Source organism: Uloborus diversus, chromosome 2 (genome assembly GCF_026930045.1).
Source record: "Uloborus diversus isolate 005 chromosome 2, Udiv.v.3.1, whole genome shotgun sequence".
Taxonomy (NCBI): domain Eukaryota; kingdom Metazoa; phylum Arthropoda; class Arachnida; order Araneae; family Uloboridae; genus Uloborus; species Uloborus diversus.
Genome location: NC_072732.1, coordinates 91,974,113 through 91,991,974, shown reverse-complemented (window position 1 = coordinate 91,991,974; position 17,862 = coordinate 91,974,113). Strand labels below are relative to the sequence as shown.

Sequence of the window (17,862 nt, the reverse complement as noted above, 5' to 3'; positions counted from 1 at the left end):
AACCTAGGAAAATGCCTATTATTCTAAGAGCTGGATTACAAAACTTAAAAGTTCACAATAATTGCTAAAGACTTTTTTTTTTCAACATTTAAAGTCATTTTTTACATACTTTCAAGCTGTTTGAGGATACTTTACTAAGCTGTTAATTAATGGGTTTTAATTTGGAACATTACACTACAATAGACTATATGGAATTATGAAAAAATATATAAAAAGTTGTTTTAAAAGAAAACCATATGGAAATATTCACAAAAATCCATACAGAAAGCATATTTCAGACTGTTTCAAGGTATTTTGCTTTTTATGTTTTGTTATGTGAAATACGTAGTCCAAATCCTAAATCACCATAGACCATATTGTTATCAAAGTCTTCTTTACTGCACAAAATAGTACACCAGCCATTGAATGAGCTTTGAATAATTTTAAAAAGAAAAAGCATATTTTCATTTCAAAATTTAATCCTGCCTTAAGTAATACCGATTCTGGAAAACCGACCTCATACAATATGGAAACCTTCACACGACAGGTATTGAAACTAGCAACGAAACAGAACTAACTCAAGCAGAGGCGTATGTATAGATCCGTTTACAAAGTATATCAATAATACTGCCAATACAGCAACATTAAAAAGGGAAGCGAACATTAATCACAAAGAAAAAGAGGGTATAAAACGTGACTGTAAAATATCATTGAAAATAACAATAACTTATTGCGTTTTTCTACAAACTATAATGTATGATAACATTGATAATAATGTAGTGTATATACTGACAGTATATTGAACATTTCTTTAAGGTTAAATGTGAAGATGAAAGCACGAAGGAAGTTCATCAGTCTCACGGCAGACGCAAGCGTTCCAAAGAGCTTCTGGACAGCAAGACCCTGGACTTGCAGTCCGGGGATGTTGTGACTGATATAACCATGGAAACACCTCTATTCGTCGTCAATAACGTTAAACATCATCATCCACATCATACTGGCACTCAACCCAAGTTCACCACTACATCTGGTACGCCAATATAATTCTTATATTATTTCCTTTTAGCAGCGTTGCTTATATACTTTTAAAAGTTCAGTTTAGCTGTTATCTTTAAATGTCATCGTGACCTAGAAGCATGAGGCAAAGGAATACTTTAAGTATGATACATAGACAAAGATTAGAAGCTAACAAAAAAAAAGGGAGGTGTGAGGAAATAGTATAAATGTCTGAGTTATTTTGTTTGTAAAATGTTTGAACTTCGTCTAACATGTAAAGAAATCTTATACAATGTAGCATGAGTAAAAATATTACCTTACATATATTTGAAACCAAATAATAACTTCATCACTTTTTTTCCTAGGAGAAAAACCTGATTAAAAAAAAATGTAAAGCACTAAGGAATACATTGCGCTAAAAGAAGAAACAATTGTTTCGTATATTTTTTTTTCTTTCTTTTAAGAAACTTTTATCCTAAAGCTTCCTCAAGTTTCTTCGTTAAACAACTGTTTACCTTGTAAAATATTCTCACCTTTATGTGACATATATGTCAATAAGTTTAAGCTTATTTTAAAAATTATCGAATACAAATAATTTATACATTATTTTTTCCTGGTTTTACGACATTATATTTAAAATAGCAAAATACAAAAAAAAAAAAAAATGAAAATAATAATAAAAAAAAAAAAAACATCCGAAAAGAACATTTATTTTGAAACAACAACAAACTTCAATATTCTACCTCAAAATAAATAATTTTCAAAGGATTAAGCAGATACGATGAATTTTTGATGTAACTGTTAAAGTTAGTGATATAGTAACGAAAAAACAAAAGAAATAAAAGAAGGGCCAATCCATAAGAAAGTAACTGAGGCACAAAAGTGTAAAAATATTATATGAAAACAACACCTAGTGGAGTCGTGGTCGGTTGATTTTAACCTTTAATGCGTATGAGATGCACACAATGCACTTTTTAATTTCTTTTCATTTTCTTCTAATTTATTGCTTTTTAATATTAATGCTGCACTGAATTAGCAAATTTTAAAATACAATTAATTTTTTCAGTTCCCTTTGTGTGCTACGTTTAAATTATTGTTTTCATTGAGTGTGTGACCAATTGCAAGATTTAATTGCTAACGCAATCTGCCTCAAACCAGCCCTGTCTTTTTGCATAAAATCCTAATATATACACCATTTGCCCTTTTGCATTGATTAACGCGTGCGCATTTAGAAAAATAATATTTTAAAAATATTTACGAGAGTGACACGTTAGGTATTTGATGCCTGCTAGCGCCATCTGTCGCGTCTGCTAAGAGTAAAATGATGGTTATGGTGATCGTGTTTAACCGATACTGTTGAATTACTAAATTCCCTGCAAATTGTCAAAATGCATGCAGCATATAAAACTAATTGAATTTTGAAGCATATTTTTGAAGCTTAGTGGTTTTCCTGCTGACTTTATATCACATTAATCCGTATTTATTTGAAAACTAACATTCATTACGCGCAATTCTGCCTATAGCAAAACCAAAAAATGTGTTTTCAATTTAAACATTTTATATTTCTAAATTTTTGAAATAAAATAATTGATTTTGTTAGTTGTAAAAAAGTCTACAGTCACTAGAATTTAAAATCCGATTGTAAGTTAAGTTGGTCAAAGGTGACTACAGTTAAACTTAAGTGATTTTTCATAATTTTCTGGTTAGGTGCATTTTGGTGAACTTTTTTCGGTTGCATTTTACATTTATCTGTAATCCGTATCAAATACAATTTTCTCTGAACAATAAAATTTTTCAATTTTTATAATACACTTTCGAAATTGCACCTAGTGGGCCACTTTTAGAGCATACTGCCGTGTGCAGGTAAAAGGCAAAAACTGCAAGATTTCCATTTTTCTTTTTCATCTATTGCACGTTAACTTTATTTTAGCTTAAAACTTGCTTACTTGGTTTCTGCTGGAAACAAAAACGAGGAAAAAAAGTCTATTTCCAACATTTCATTAGTGTTAGCAATTAATACCTACCAAACACCTCACATCTTCAAATACCTTGAAAACTCATTTATGCAGTTACTTCAGAACCTTTATCTGCCCATGGAAGCATAGTTGCAATGTGATAAAATCACTTACAACAGGTGAACTTCATTATCGGCTATTTTTTTTTTTTTTACTTCAAAAAGTGTAAGTTACTGTTAACCTAAAAGAAAAAAAAAGAAAACATTTATATTTTCTTTATTCGAAAGAATGCTCTCACTGTCTCGCCTTCTCTGGATGTTTTAATGATAGTAGATGAATTTGCAACGTTTTAAAATAGTGTAATACAGAGGATCATCAAAAAATACCTCGCTACATTAGTTTACATATTTTTTTTCTTTACGAGGTCGCCACCTTTGAACTACTATATGGTCATCATTTGCACGACATAAAGTTTATAATCTGTTAAATTTATTAAAGTACATGCGATTAAATATAAAGAAATATTTTTTTTAAACGTATCTAAACTCAAAGTTCTAAGAATTTAAAGAACTGCAAATTGAAAAGTATTCTTCCCTGGAAATTGGAATTACTCCTCCTCAAAGATGAAATCACTGCTTACAATGATGACGGATGAAGTTAATCTCTTTAAATTTAACAACGTGTACAGTAGATACGGTTTTTCAATGCAGTACCACGGTTTTGTGGAAAAAAAATAATGTTATTTCTACCTTTGGGGGTTACTGACAATCATTAGCTCATTTTTATAACCAAAGGACGCTGTCAACATTTATCACATTACTTTCGTTGTTAACGTATTATGCACATTATTTTCATTAAAATCTGAGACATGTTTATATGGTACAGAATTTTAAAAACAACCAACATGCAACATCATCATCATATGCATGCTACAACATAAAACTATCCTAAGAGGAGATAAAATTTCATACATGTGTTTTGAGGTTAAAATGTCTCCGATTTCAGTAGAAAAAAATATCTTAAGCAACTTGTGAAACCACATTTCCTAATCTTCACATGAAAGTCCAGCTAGGGGGCTTCTAAGTTTTTCAAAGTCAAATTTGCTTAAAAAACTCAAGAGCCCGACGTAAGCCGCCAAGATGTAAAGTTACCGTCAATGACTGTACCTCACTAGACAATTTCAAGTCAACAGAAACAATTTCAACGAAATAGATTATCGAATGCTCTCTAAGGTTTCGACCTTACGAAGAATTGATTTTATTGATATTTATTCATTGAAGAATGCGATGTTTTTGTAAGGATGGGCAGGAAAAAAACCCTATCTAATCATTGATAAAAACTCACTTGTTGAAACTCATTTATTTTGTAAGGAAAATTAAACTCAATTCTTTTCCTGCAATCCTAAATAGAACTCCTTTTTTTCTTCCCCGCCAAAGGAAAGTTGTGAGAGCTGGAAGTAATTTGATATTGCAATTTATTTTTCATGCATTTCCATTACTCCAAATAACTGAAACAATGTTTCTTATTTTCTTCATTTCAAATAAATCAAGGAAGAACGCCATTTAATTTAAAGAACTTCCTCAACACAGATTGGTAACGGAAGTACTTTCAATTAGAATAAAAAGCATGTGCAAGCATTTTCAATATTGAAGCTTGATTTCATTATTTATATTTCAGAATCTTTCTGTTACGTTGAAGTATAGATTTAATTATTTTCAATAAATCCTTGATGACAACGGTTTTTTTTTTTTTTTTTTTTGTGAGTAAAATGAAATACTTTTTTTTTTTTTTCAATCCAACATGGTTGATGAAAAAAATCTTTTGAAAAGCTTTATATCTGATTTCGGACTCTCAATTAACGTGTATATCTGAGCTTCATTCACTTAAACAGCAATTATGCTTATTTAATTAAGTTCTACGTACCCGTTTTTCATTTTTCGATGAACCTTTGTGTTGCTGCATTCCGTCTCAACTTCATTGTATCGATGAGAATTCAATTATTCGTCATGAACTTATCCGAATAAATAATGTGCTCCATTAATTCTGAAAGCGTGGACTGTAATTGGATTTTGTAGCATTAATTGTAATGTAGCATCTTTCGTGAATAAGCTGTTTTTTTTCCTCTTCGCATTTTTTTTTTTTTGTATGAAAGGATTTTATGTTCAACCTTTTGTATTGTACTTCCGTTAGAATTCTCTTCAGCGAGTAAAGAGGTTCTCGAACGAAGCAGCGTTTTTTAATTGGAAGAAAGCTTTGTGTCAATGTCACTATCTGCAATTATTTTTTAAGGAAAATTTCAGATTTTTTTTCCCTCGAGACGTGATAATAAAGGAAGAACTTATCTTTTCTGAAATGCTTTTTGCATTCTTGTAAATTTATCAGTTTTAGTTAATAAAAGTCAGTAGCTATATGCATCTGCAAAGAAAAATGCGAATATGTCTTATGTACCGTAAAGTGGGGCTACTTGGACACGAGATTTCATACCTTTTGCGAGTTTTACACAAAATGCTTTGATAACCCATGCTTTGACCCATGATGTGAACTGATAACCTTGTTTTTACCACTTTTCAGGCTTTCTGTTACCACCTAAAGCCTTTTTTAAACAACAACTTTAACTCTTTATATTTTTTTCTATTTTTAAAAATTGGGTTCAAGTAGCCCCGCTCTCTACTTGGTCCCACTCAGCAATCCATTAACAAAAGCGTGGTGCTATCATGAAGGACCAATGATTTTGAAAAATAACTCAAAACGTACATTCTAGTGAGCAAACTATTTATATAAATTGCAAATTATTTATATAAATTAATATAAAATCAACGAATACATAAAAACATATTTTTAGGCAAACATAATTTCTCAAATAGAAACATAATCTCACTACAGCTAAAACCAATTGAAATGCTCATTATTTAAGCATTAGAAAGACTGAAAACCCCTCAACTTAATGGCTTGTGTGGATTTCTTTCTCTGATAATATTTAATAACTGCTCTTCCTAGCTGCTAAATACTACAGGATGCCCAGTCTTGTTTTGTAAACAACCTTTTAATTTCCTTTTTAGTGTTGATTTACTTAAGCCAAAATGGGCTGATGCCACTCTTTAAGACATTTCTCCGGAATTAGTTGAATCTGTGAATCTGGACACATCTGTAATTTTTCCTCTTAATATTCCGCATTACTTCCTACTTTAAGGGGTTTCATTTTTCTTTTAAACCCTTTTTATCCCCAGAGATCTGAAAAAAAAAAACGAGAATAAATATTAACCTTTTCATTTTAAAAGACCTTATTTAACATAATTTAGTGATGAAACGTGGTTTGGGGCTGCTTGAACGCTGGGTTCAAGTAGTCCAATTTTAAGGCAACCAGTGCACTTTTACTAATATTAGTTATTGGGTTAATTATATAGCTATAACCTCAAAACACTGTTATTTAATTAAGAAATAAAATGCAAACATAAAACTATCTTGACCTTGTTGATATCAGATGTTTCCATGAACTTACATGTGAAAGTTTGCAGACACAAAAAGCAGCTATTTAGACAACTTGCAATCATAACCTCAAACAGAAAAAGGTGAGAATAGCAGAAACTTTGTTTCATGCTCTAGCCTCTACCTAGCACTGCTACCTGACATGGAGAACGTTTTTTAAGTCTAGTGTTTTAAGTTTAAGGTTTATGGAGTTATATATGATCATGAGGGATTTTAAAAACTATTTTCTCATGGGTTCAAGTCGCCCTACTTTACTTTTCATGCATTCCAAAAGTACGAAAATCAAATGTCCTTTTTTTTTTGTTAAATTAACTAACGAACAGAAAGTATGATAGAATATAGTCAAAACATTCAAATTCCACAAGCTTGGAATTTTCACACCATTATTTGCTTTTTAAAGGATAACAGCAAAACCAAGCGTAAGTTGTCGATCCAAAAACACATTTAATTTTATCGATGTTTAACATTTGTTTTCAATATCGTGGTGAACATCATTCACTTTCAAGATAATAATGCAAGGAAAAAAAAAACGATTTGATATATGGGTGAACTAAGTATCAAAAGTCATGAAATGATGTAACAACACAGTTAGAAATATAGAGGCAGAAGGAAAGAGTGTGATTTTCAATAGCTAAAAACAACCATGATTCTTGTTTTAATTATTCTAAAAGATCTAATTTCATCGTTTACAAAGGAAAAAAAATGGATTGTGAATGGCATACAATGAATAAAAATTACGGTATCGGAAAACGTGACATGTGTGTTATTGTGTCAAATATTATGTATTCAAGATGGTAATCTTTGTTAAATTATTCAAGACTGACTAAGAAATTCCCCATGTTTATTTGTTTTTTCTTTTATTTTTATATTGATTTTTATATTATTTTTCTATTTTTTTTATTATTTCATTTATTTATTTATTTATTTATTTATTGCGCAAGGCGCGATGTAACTCTTGCGCAGTAGCTGATGCTGATGAAAATAAATTATGTTCGATATTGCTACAGCATGGCAGTTTACGTGATTGGGGCTTATAGGTGGGAAGGGGGGGGGGACTACAACTAAAAGCCATGGGATTTTCAGCGGCAGCAAAAAACAAAAAGTGGAAATTGATGCAAATCTAACGACTTAACTCAGTTTTTTCTTAAAGTTTTGATGCATTTTGTACATAATAACTGTCCCTGAAGAAATACTTAGACATGAACTAGACTTACATTATTTACTGCCGGGTATTTTGAGGTATCACAACCCTTTGGTAATAATTTTATTAAACAAGCATAGCTTGTTTAAGTAAAACAATTGATTTACTAATATCTAAACAATGAATACCGAAACTAAAAGTTATGGCTTTTGCCAAATAATGTTTTGTAAACAGATACATAAAGTAAAAAAAAATGCTCTGAACATTTTGACGTTTCTGATTTCTTTATAATTTCTAATTTTGGTTCCAAAATGTAAAAATGAAACAAATAAATTAACCGTAAAAGGTGGGGGATTGCCCCATCCCCCCTTGCCCGTGAGTCGCCGCCACTGCTGCAGGGCATGAACTTTCATGTAATTTAATGTTCTTGCAATATGAAATATAATTTCAATGCTTTTCATTTTTCCCATGAAGATGGATCATTAATGCAAACTCCTTCAATAAATAAGAACGCATAATGAATAGCAACGTTCTAAGGAATTGATTCACGTAGAAAACGGAAGTGGTTAAGATATTAGACACATTTAAAATTATTGGTGCCCACGTAACATTTTAACCTGAAGCTTTGAATGAGCCATATTTTATTCTTCAAAACTAAATTATCGGTTTTATATGTCAATTGTACATATAAAATATAGATTATATTAATATTTTCCCGATAATCTATCTTTAACTTTTAAAAATATCATTGGATGTCCTAATTTTCTAGATATACTAAATTGGTATCTAAAAATATTTTGAATACGAGGACATATTAAGACCTCTTGAAATGATAAACGCAGAAAACGCATTAGAAAATCTTCTAAACACATCACAAGTTATCAAAAATTAATCATATGAATTGAACTTTTCCAAAACAGCAATTCTGACTACTTTGTAGTCAAATATTTATTCATTAATTATATGCATTAAATAATTTATGCATTTTCAGAATGTTTACAGAATGTTTGACATCCTGCGCGAATTTCTGCAACTCTAATTATCACATTTAATATAATAACAGACATTCATTAATTATGCTTTAAAGAAACGTTATATAATAAAATCATGAAAATTAAGATTGTCATCGCTAATACCTATCACTTCACGAAAATACGATTTATTGGTTAATTTACCTTCAAAAACTTTACCTCAAATTCCCAGTAGCAAGATAAATTATCTCCTTTCCACCTATCGTGTTCTTCGCACTGAACTCGCTTCACACTAGAAAGATAAGCTCTCACCAATTTATCTCTGTATGTGTCAGCTAAAAATATTCTCATTTTTGGAAAAGGGCATGACAGCCATAATAATTAAACCTTTTGTTTCTGTTCGCTCGAAAGGGAACAGCGTCTACTTCCACGCGTGGAATGATATTCACAATATTTTCAGTAATTGCGATAACAAAATGTCGATATCTCTTTTCAGTTGCAACATAAACTGGCATATCACAACAGAAAAATATTTTTTATTTTATTTTCTCCATATTTGGAGCAGTAATGATGCATGTACAACATATCTCTAGGGCTTAATAAATTAATCTTAACAGTTAAACGCAGTGTAGAAATAAATAGTGTAGTTTATATGTAAGTGCGTATAGTTCTTAAAGAAAAATAAATAAAATAAAATAGACGCACTATATAACAAGAATAAACTTTACATATTAACATTTTTTTTGTATTGTTTAGACTTATAAGTTTTTTTCTTAGTCGATCCAGTGATTAAAACACGATACAAAACTTCAGAATTTCACTGTGAGCAGAATTATATAATTCGGAAAAAATGTCTTCTTATTAACAGAAACTGTAATTTAAACTGACGCAGTAAATGTTGCAAACCCTTCAATGAGATTATTAAAGAGTTTTTCATTCAAATATGATGCTTTTCCTGCATTTTCCGATCTTGTTCATATGGGACCCAGACCTGTTCACATGTGCCCCTATAGAGGCAGTAAACTGGAATATGTGCTTTTTGACGTTGTTATTACTTATTTTACTTTTTAGCACAGAGGTATTTATTTATCTTACATCTTCTATAGACCAGTACCCTTTATGACTACCCCGAATGATATATCCTCATGCAAATAAAAATAAATACAACATAACAATATTGTTCTTCAATAGTTATAACAATGAGATAGCATTAGTCGTTTTACATTTCCAGTTATTCTATAATTGCGCATTTCTATACTTTTCGAAATTCATTTATCATGACTGACAAGCTCAAAATCAATAGCATTATTTTGCTTAAGAATGAGAAAAACTATCTTACATTTTTCTGTCTTTGAGTTTTGAAGTATTCGCAATTGAGAAGATATATGGCAGTGAATAAAGAGCAGATATTCCATGAGTGGCACAATATGAGCTACTCCTTTTTCTGATTGTTTTCATGGCTGAATGACTTAATTCAGAAATCAATCTTGATATTCAACCAAATTTGCAACACTAGATATAGTTATTACTGAAACCAGCCATCCAAGAAGATCAATACAGCTGTTTCTATAATGGGATTGGTACTTATTATTGAAATCTTGTTTGACTTTTCGAACCTTCTGTTGAATTTAGACTCATTTCCTTTCCCTAATGTCGTTCGAGCGAACCCTAATCTTCAAAAGGTTTTACAAAACCAGCAATTTCCTCTCCTTCTCAATCTTCCTCTGGCATCAAAACTCAACCACACTCGAAGACCACTCGATCCGAATCAAACGAAAAGTCCTCTTCCGTTAAGACCATACTTCATGATTGACGAGATACAAGGAAAAATCCCTAATACTTATCGCTAATCACTCCCGGAAGAAAAGTATCAAGGAGTACCTCTCCTCCCACCTCATTCCCAGAAAGAATCATCCTCTGGGAAAAGAGAGAGTCCACCTCTCTCTCTCTCTTTCTCTCTCTTTTCCAATTCGATAACGACCCTAAATTAAGTTCCAAACAGAAGAGGATGTATGTTAAGCCCAGACAGGTCGTGGATCCATGAGCGATTATCACTGCACCAACTTGCCGCTTCTTTACATCTGTAATAACGGGCGGCATAGGTAATCCTTTGATTACCGACTGAGCTTAATGCCTGGAGGAAGAGGAATTGACTGAAGCAAGGGTATGGAAATGAATGATTGAATGTGCAAGCATTCGGTAATGCCACCGATGGTTGTAAGATCACTCTTACGCGATTAATTCGACTCTTTTGTTTCTCGCTCATAATCTTCAAAGTAGCCAACAGTCTGAAGATATTATTGTTAGTAGTCTATTTAATCAGAGATGAGGAAAGCACAGACGATGGTAGTACAAACAAGGTTTTATCGATGACTGACTGAAATATTCGGCGTTTTGAGGATTATGTGACTTCAGGAATTATCATTTCGAAAGTTTTGAAAAATTACTTTCTCCTCTTTTATTTGTTTTATCTTCATTATAAATCTAAAGTATTTATTTCCGAAACACTTGCAGTAAATATTTTAGTGAAAAACAGAGCCATCTTCTTGGTAGTGACACTTAGTTTTAAAGTAAAAAAGTTCATAATTTCAAATTGTATATTAAATATTTTCATATCAATTTATTATTAAATAGTTGCAGCTGTAGAATTTTGCTTCTATATTTGTTTTAATCTTCTAAAATTTTATTTACATAAAATGTAATTTAAACTAAAGTGCACCCGATAAATAAAATAATTAAAAAATAAACTGTCGCCGTTGTTCCATCAGTTAAAAAAGCAATAAAAAAATTAACTGCACGAATAGTAAAATGAACTGCAGGCACCTGTTTTGGGGACACAATGCAAAAAGTGAGCTTTTGCAAATAAAAAAATCCTATGAAATTTTTCCTTTAAATAATACGGTCTATAATTTTTTAATGTTTTCGAATTTTTAATTTTTTTTGGTACCGTTTACTTAAATCTTCGAGTGTATTTTTATGGAGTTAAGAAAAAAAGCCTTGAAGCCATTAAAATGATTTTTGAATAAAAGCTCACAAATACAGGGTACAGCATATCATTATCTGGTATTTGGAAAAGGCACTGTGTGTGCTGCGACGGCAGTGGTAAAAGTGGTATTGGTAGATACTAGCATTCATTCCATTTGCAGTAGTAGCACTAACATGACTAATGGCCTGGGGTTATGAGTTCTGGATGTGTATAGTCGTAATGGTGGTCTTTTGACTTCTACTCAGCAAGATCTTTGCGTTAGGTTCCAATCTGACCGATACGTTTTTGTATCAGATAGGACCAAAAAAAAAAAAAAAAAGAAAGAAAGAAAGAAAAGAAACTCATGTTTGATTTTTAAACTTTAGAGCCACAGAACAAAACGGCCTAGCCGAGCTTAGGTTCGATATAGCGTTGAAAAATATGGTTCCAGTGATAGCGTCCATCCGGGAATCTTCAAATCGTCAAAAATATTTAAACAAGTAGCTGGCCAACAATGTTTCGATAGGAATGCCAGAAAAAACATACACAGCGATATTTACGTCAAAAATAATTTTTCCAGCCGAGCAGAATTATGTCGGCCAAGTGGCAAACCAATGCCGAATTTTTGCTGAGTAATTTTCAAAAAACAATGTGATAATGCTCAAGGGCCATGCCACTGCTACTACAGTAAATGGCACGTATACTACGTAATGGCACGTATAGTAATGGCACTGCTATTATCCGATAACGCTTCAACCACAGTACACCACCACAACTTTTTAGGATATTTTGCAAAATGACTTGGTTTGTTATTATTTTAATATTTTGCTTCGGAAACTTCAATACATATTTTTTTACGTTATAGTATCACAGTCAATTTCTTTTTTTTTAACCAACTTGAATTAACCAATAAAAATTCAACCTAAAAATGCAGCTTGTTAAATACAATATGCTTAAAATGTTAATGAACGCGTCTTAACTCTATCAGTAAAAGAGCGTACATTAAGTACATTGTTTTCATCATTTATTCGTTTATTTGATGATCATTAAATAAAACCTGAACCAAAATCGCATTATACTTAAATACAAATCAACAAAATGAAATGTCATTCCATTCAAAAATCTCTCCTTACGCCAGTAGTTGCTAGATTGTATCCATCCTTCCTTCTTTTTTTAAGTTTTAATTCATGGTCAAAGCAGAAGGAAATGATTGATACTTCGGTCGTTAAGCGAAAGTTACTTGGTTGTCGGTTCACGTTTCAATGTCATCTGTAAAGATGACATAAATGCTCCCCTAAGGCTGCTCTTTTCATAATATTTTCTTGCTTTAATCTGTATGGAGAGGTGAGGAGAAAATTTTTCAGCAGATTCATAGCCTAAGTTTAAACGGATAATGACGATACTATATCATAAATGCTCGGGATATTTCTTTTCGTTGAGGTTTAAAATTACTTTAAGCATTAATCTTTAATCGGACTTATAAGTCATTATTGAAGATCATCAGTACTGAAAAGTATTAAGGATGAGTACTAATAGAGGTGGAGTCATTAGAAAAGCTGTGAGACGCTGGAAATGATTATTATCGTCAATTTATAATGTACAAGTAAAATTCCAAGGAAAAAAATGTTATTTCGGAAATTTCAATAACGCATGTTTTCCTTAAGTTTGAATGAAATGAACAGTTTTGAAATTTCGAAAGTACATGGTTAACAGACTTAGGCTACCAAAAATAGTTGCTTTAGTAACCTGTAATATGAAAAAGAGTCTCCAAAATAGTTGCCATATGTAGGAAATAAATTCTGAAATAGTCTATTTTACAAAAGAAAAACAACATTCACTCGTAATAATGTAATTGCACTTCAAAAACAGACATATATATGCTGCGTTATAGGTAAGTGCGACCATTTGAAGCAGGGTGCTAGACTCATGCAAGGCGCAAATCTTTTCCACAAATTCTGCGTCTTATCTTAAACTTTTGTTTCGTTAGATCAATAGTTATTTTTTCTTCTTTCAAAATACTTTTGTATTAATCTATGTGTAGTAACCTAGTAAAGCAGAACCTAAATAAAATAAATACAAAAGAAACTTATGAAATGTAACTTATGTAAATGAAACTTATGTAAAAGTAGAGAAATAGTTCTTTCTACCAAAAGGATTTCAACGGTTGTCCAAAATGAACATAAATAATAAATCACCTACACCTGCAGAAAAAATAAACTGAATAGGGGTAAATTAAGAAAGCTATCATGAGCTTTAAACGTAAGAAGTAAGAAAAAAATGTATAATATTGTTGAGAAATTTATTTATAAAATTTGGATAACTTAAAAGGAAGAATCCTGGTTGTGGTGAAAAAATAATAATAAAAAGTTAAAATAATCTGATTTAAATGTTCGTTCATACATGCTGTTAAACTTAACCTAAACATATTTCACCAATGTATGATGCTGCTCTTTGCTATTCTCAGCGGCAAACTTAATTGTACATCAAGACGAAATATAAGCCAAAACGAGTAAGATAGTCAGTGGTTTCTTTTACTGTTTAATTTTGCCGAACGCCGTACAATTTTTTTTTTAATTTTTTTTTTAAATTTGCCTGTCTGATAACAATGCATTTATAAAAATATTTTAATTTCAGTCCTAGCTCAACGCAGAATTAAATTGCTAAGTCCCCTTCCAAATTTTGAGGAACGTTAAGTTTATTTATTTATTTTAATTGTTATTTTTTTATTTAACATATTATTATAATTTTTATTTATTCATTTATTTATCTTAATTATTATTGTTATTATGTATTTATTTAATTTTTATCATAATTTTATTTATTTATTTATTTATGTATTTATAATTATTTTTATTTTTACTTTTATTTATTTATTTTCTTAAAGGAACACGAACATTTTCAAATATTCTGGACAAAAGTTTAATCAACCAGTACTGTAATAAAATCGTTCTGTTGTGTTCCTGCATAAAAAAGTTAAACAACTGTAATCAATTTTGGTCAATGATGCAAAAAAAAAAAAAAAAAAAAAAAACAAAGAAAAAACAAAGAAAACTAAATATTTATACATTGTGTAAATTGTTAATTTGTAAATGAAACAACAGTGATACAGATTGCGTATAAGGCGACTCATATTTCCAAACAACTCGCTATGCAAATTCAATGATATCTCATCTCTGCCACTGTGATTTCAATCAATGGAAACGCATGTGGTGATTCAAACAATATAAATGGTGTTGATTCAGCTTGGCATACCTTTTTGAAATACTTCTTGGAATGACCTTTGCTATTTTAAAAACTATTAAAGATTTAAATAAGTTAGTTTGCTTTCCATACAATTATTGAAATAATTTTACTGCGGTAGATTCCTTGGGTAGGTGAAAGGTTAATTGAGTTATATCTAAAATGGCTAATTTAATATAGCGAGTCTAAGCTTCTGACTTCAAAGTTGTTCAGAAAGTAAAGTTTTTTTAAAAGTTGAAAAATTTAGTTTAATGGATGTTACTTTTAGATGCCATTTTTAACAGACGGAATGAATTTGTTAAGTGCAAAATGCGTCTTTCCGTTGCTTTAATTTGCTTACTTTTTCGTGGAAGTTTTAATTGAAACTGATATTCTCATTGATTCTGTACAGAAGCATCTAAATATTTTATGGATAAATTTAAACGCTGACAAAATATCTGGACATGTAAATCATAATATTGCAAATGTAATTTTTAGAAACATATTAAATATTAATTTATGATGTTTTTTTTTTTTAATTTTATCCAAAGCTTTTACTCTTTTAAGTCTCAGAAAATGTCACTATACATATTTAATTGTTAAAGGTAATTTAAGCAGCTATTGATTTTTGATTAAACAAACGCGTTTGTTTTTCTTAAGTTAGTTCCAAAAATTAAATAATTTAGGCTTTGCTGGTTTTATTTATTTTTTTTTTCAAAATTAATTATACTTAACAAATAAATACTTTACTTTAAAAATATATTCTTAAAAAACTTACAATTTCAGATTTTTAGTCATTGAGACTTAGTTTTATCAGGATAACGTTTAAAAATAATACTTTAAATTTTGTATGTTTTCGAATAATTTAAAGATAGGACAAAATTAATGCATGTGTATTTTAATAGTTACCATCTTTATGTTTAAATTATAAACCCCTGTGCGTCATACAACAATCAACAAATAAATGCCATTTTATACGTCGTATTGTGTAGACTATAGAGTATTCTAGTGAAACACTAGAACTTATTATGAAACGATTGAAATGTTGATTCAAAGAAATAGAAGAAGCCCACTTGAAGGTGCCTTTTGTTGTCACTTCACACGATGAAACTGCTGATATCTGCAATAGTTCTCTCGTAAAGGTATTGAAACTATAATTATTATTTCTCTGTACTTAATACAATGTCCCGAATAGTCAATTAATATCGGCACATTTCTTCTTGATTTTTAAAGATAAAACGTTCCTTGTGATCAAGACGTTTATTTTTCAATGTGTGCTTCATATTGCTTATAATGTTCTCTTGTTATCTTGCTTTTTTCAAATTCTTGTTCGTACTTTTTTCAGTGCATGTTTAAAAGTATCTTTAGAAGGAGTTCATAAGGCTTATCGTAAAATAAATTAAATTATTCGTTAAATGAGTTAAATTCAATTTACAATGACTTCAGTAATGGCTCTTAATAGACTTGGTGCGAAATATTTCTGCTAATATATTTCAGTTTGTTAATAGTCTCAAAATGTAGTTCATACTTTTTCTGAATGTTTAGCAGTTCAAACACAGAAAACGCTTATGTTAGGGAGTAAAATATCTCCTTTAGGGTAATGCATAGGTTTTAGATACCCTAAGAAATAAAACTATAGTAAGCTATAATTTATTTCATAGCTATGGTTAAAACACACACACACACACATTCTAGTGCATTTTGAAGAAGTCAATTCTCCTCACCACCACGTCACCGAGTCCACGTACGGAACAAAACTTAAAACATTTGAAAAAAAAATTAAAAACTTTATCTGATATGGTTGTAAGCAGTGATTCAACCAAAGTTTCCCCGAGAAAAGGGGGGATTGCTTTGTTTAAGCGTAGTTTCCTATAGCATATTGATATGTCACCATTGACAATAAAGATTAAAAATGTCATTTTCTGTTAGAGGTAACCAAAACCTTCGTATGAACTTCTAATCGAATTTCTCATTAAACATTTGATTATCATCGTTCTAAGACACATTTTATGTTTTAGGCATACAGTTAAATCTCGATAACTCGAAACTCATAACTCGAATATTCCTTCATATCGAAGTTTTTATTGGATTCCTAACTTTTGAGACTGTTGTGCAAACTTTCCATAACTCAAACTACCAATAACTCGAACGGTTTAGCCGTTTCCATGGGACATCGAGTTATCGAGAGTTGACTGTTTTCATTGCTAAATTTTAATGTTATGCTCATATAAAAATATATTTTTTTTCTTACATTTCAGAAAGCGTTGAAGCTATCCAATTGACAGACAGAGGCCTTTGTCTTACACGACCAGTTTTGTACACAGTGGCGATCGTTGGTAGCGTTGCGCAAGTGGCTTTCTTTGGTTCTTGCATTTTACTTTTGATATTCGTGCGCAAGTGCCGAAGAATCAGTCTTCATCCAGCAGGGTACATGAGCAGTCGCAGTTCAGCGTCCAGCAAACAAGAACTTTGTCCGAGATCGTAGCCATGAACTTTAAATGAATTTCTTAGAAGATACTTTAACAAAAGATGGACATGTTCGTACTTTGTGCTGAACGAACGGTTGAAGAAATGGGTATCTGTGGTTTCGCAAGCATGGTTAGAAACGCTATCTTTTAGCATAAGAAGTGGTGAATAATTCTTTTCAATGAAGCATTGAAGATGAAATATTTATATTTTATTATGATGATATAACTAAATATTGCAAGTAATGCTCACTAGCATTAGGTTAGATAAAACATTGAAAAATTCCATTGTTGCTAAATATTATTGATCAATAATAATATTTGGATTTATTAAAATTGAAATAGCTAAAAATATTTTTTAACTATAAAAGCAAGTTTTTCATACTAACCATGATAATGTTGAGTAAGAAATTGACTATTGTAATTACTGTAAAAAATGCTTGCATTAACTTATTATGTGTTGAGAATAGTTTATAACCTATATATGGAGTAAATTGCTCTAAAAATGAATCCCTTTCTTTTACATTACTTCATTTTTTAATAAATATTTTATCATTTTCTTATTGATATTAGTAGCGTTCAAACCATGCAATTTCTAACATAAATGAGAAGTTTATGAAAAACGAATCTTGTTAAGGAGTTAAAGATGCTTGAAAAACAATCATAAAAAGCTTTTTTTTTTTTA

The 17,862-nt window shown here is 30.6% G+C and overlaps 1 protein-coding gene across 1 annotated transcript in view; it reads left to right on the top strand.

The window, feature by feature from the left end:
- LOC129216421 (uncharacterized) overlaps positions 1-17,197 on the top strand; it is a 237,936-nt gene extending 220,739 nt beyond the window's left edge. The window contains exons 10-11 of the mRNA XM_054850636.1: positions 796-1,009; positions 16,971-17,197. Of these exons, the coding sequence (XP_054706611.1) occupies positions 796-1,009; positions 16,971-17,197 (441 nt within the window). The remainder of the gene's footprint in view (positions 1-795; positions 1,010-16,970) is intronic.
- Positions 17,198-17,862: the final 665 nt, after the last annotated feature.